Here is a 1944-nt window from a genome sequence, read left to right as displayed (position 1 = left end):
ACTATCGTGGTTTTGCTGTTGATAGTTTATGTAAACTATTGTGTTTCTGCTGTTGATAATTTATGTAAACTATTGTGTTTCTACTGTTGATAATTTATGTAAACTATTGTGTTTCTACTGTTGATAAGTTATGTAAACTATTGTGTTCCTACTGTTGATAATTTATGTAAACTATTGTGTTTCTGCTGTTGATAAGTTATATAAACTATCGTGGTTCTACTGTTGATAGTTTATGTAAACTATTGTGGTTCTGCTGTTGATAATTTATGTAAACTATCGTGGTTCTACTGTTGATAGTTTATATAAACTATCGTGGTTCTGCTGTTGATAGTTTATGTAAACTATCGTGGTTCTGCTGTTGATAGTTTATGTAAACTATTGTGTTTCTACTGTTGATAAGTTATATAAACTATTGTGGTTCTACTGTTGATAGTTTATGTAAACTATCGTGGTTCTGCTGTTGATAATTTATGTAAACTATCGTGGTTCTGCTGTTGATAATTTATATAAACTATGGTGGTTTCGCTGTTGATAAGTTATATAAACTATGGTGGTTTCGCTGTTGATAGTTTATGTAAACTATTGTGGTTCTGCTGTTGATAATTTATGTAAACTATCGTGGTTCTACTGTTGATAGTTTATATAAACTATCGTGGTTCTGCTGTTGATAGTTTATGTAAACTATCGTGGTTCTGCTGTTGATAGTTTATGTAAACTATTGTGTTTCTACTGTTGATAAGTTATATAAACTATTGTGGTTCTACTGTTGATAGTTTATGTAAACTATCGTGGTTCTGCTGTTGATTATTTATGTAAACTATCGTGGTTCTGCTGTTGATAATTTATGTAAACTATGGTGGTTTCGCTGTTGATAAGTTATATACTATCGTGGTTTCGCTGTTGATAAGTTATATAAACTATCGTAATTCTGCTGTTGATAGTTTATGTAAACTATCATGGTTCTCCTGTTGATAATTTATGTAAACTATCATAGTTCTGCTGTTGATAGTTTATGTAAACTATCATGGTTCTACTGTTGATAATTTATGTAAACTATCATAGTTCTGCTGTTGATAGTTTATGTAAACTATCGTGGTTCTACTGTTGATAATTTATGTAAACATTTGTAGCCCCTGTTCCACAAAACATCTTTGTTGTTTGTATGACATTTCAAGGTGTAAAATTCCATATTTATGACTAATTTCTCTTAAGATTTTTTGATTTTTTAACATAATTTGCATTCTCATTAACCTGTGCTTTGTGTTCATATTGTTTTTCTGAACTCACTTCATGAACCCAGAAACAGTACTGTTTTAATCATATCATGTTCTTGATTTTCAGGAAACGTAGTTTAGACTCTGATAGTTTAATGGAATTAACAGAATTGGTCCACAAAGGAGAAAGAAAAGGAATATTTTTAGACAAGATGCCAGCAAGTATACAACAAGTTATACATGCTGAAAATGTGACCTATGTTAAAAATCGAGATATTTATAATAATGAATACTTTAAGTTCATTCGCGATTTAATCAATAAAAATGTGGTAAGTACCAGGATGGAGAAAGGGCCGTCTCATTTATAACTTCATCAGTATTTTTTATCTTGAATTTGTTGTCCTTGAAGGTTGCGCACACATAGAACACGTTCTAAACCCTGTTCCAACTTGTTTTATTGACCATCCAATTACTTTCATGAATCCCAAATGTACAGAACTATTTGGATATGTAGATCTATATGGTGGTTTTCTCCCTAAGACTATGAATTCATTGTGAATTAGAAGAAGTATAGCCATGGTTTTGATTGAAATCAATCTATTTTGAAACATGTCTGACCATTTGCTTTATCTTTTGTTCAAATATTTGTATTACATTTATACAAAATAGCACGTGACTTTTGAATTTTCACTGTATGGAATCATCAAGCACCTGTTTCTCTTCTGATGTT

General features: G+C 30.7%; 1 protein-coding gene across 1 annotated transcript in view; it reads left to right on the top strand.

Moving 5' to 3' along the window:
* LOTGIDRAFT_120659 (hypothetical protein) overlaps positions 1–1944 on the top strand; it is a gene marked incomplete at both ends in the record, with an annotated part of 27967 nt that overhangs the window by 20360 nt on the left and 5663 nt on the right. The window contains one exon of the mRNA XM_009058443.1: positions 1342–1547. Coding sequence (XP_009056691.1) covers positions 1342–1547 — 206 coding nt within the window. The remainder of the gene's footprint in view (positions 1–1341; positions 1548–1944) is intronic.

Source organism: Lottia gigantea (assembly GCF_000327385.1).
Source record: "Lottia gigantea unplaced genomic scaffold LOTGIsca_34, whole genome shotgun sequence".
Lineage (NCBI taxonomy): Eukaryota > Metazoa > Mollusca > Gastropoda > Lottiidae > Lottia > Lottia gigantea.
This window is presented reverse-complemented; position numbering and strand designations above follow the sequence as displayed.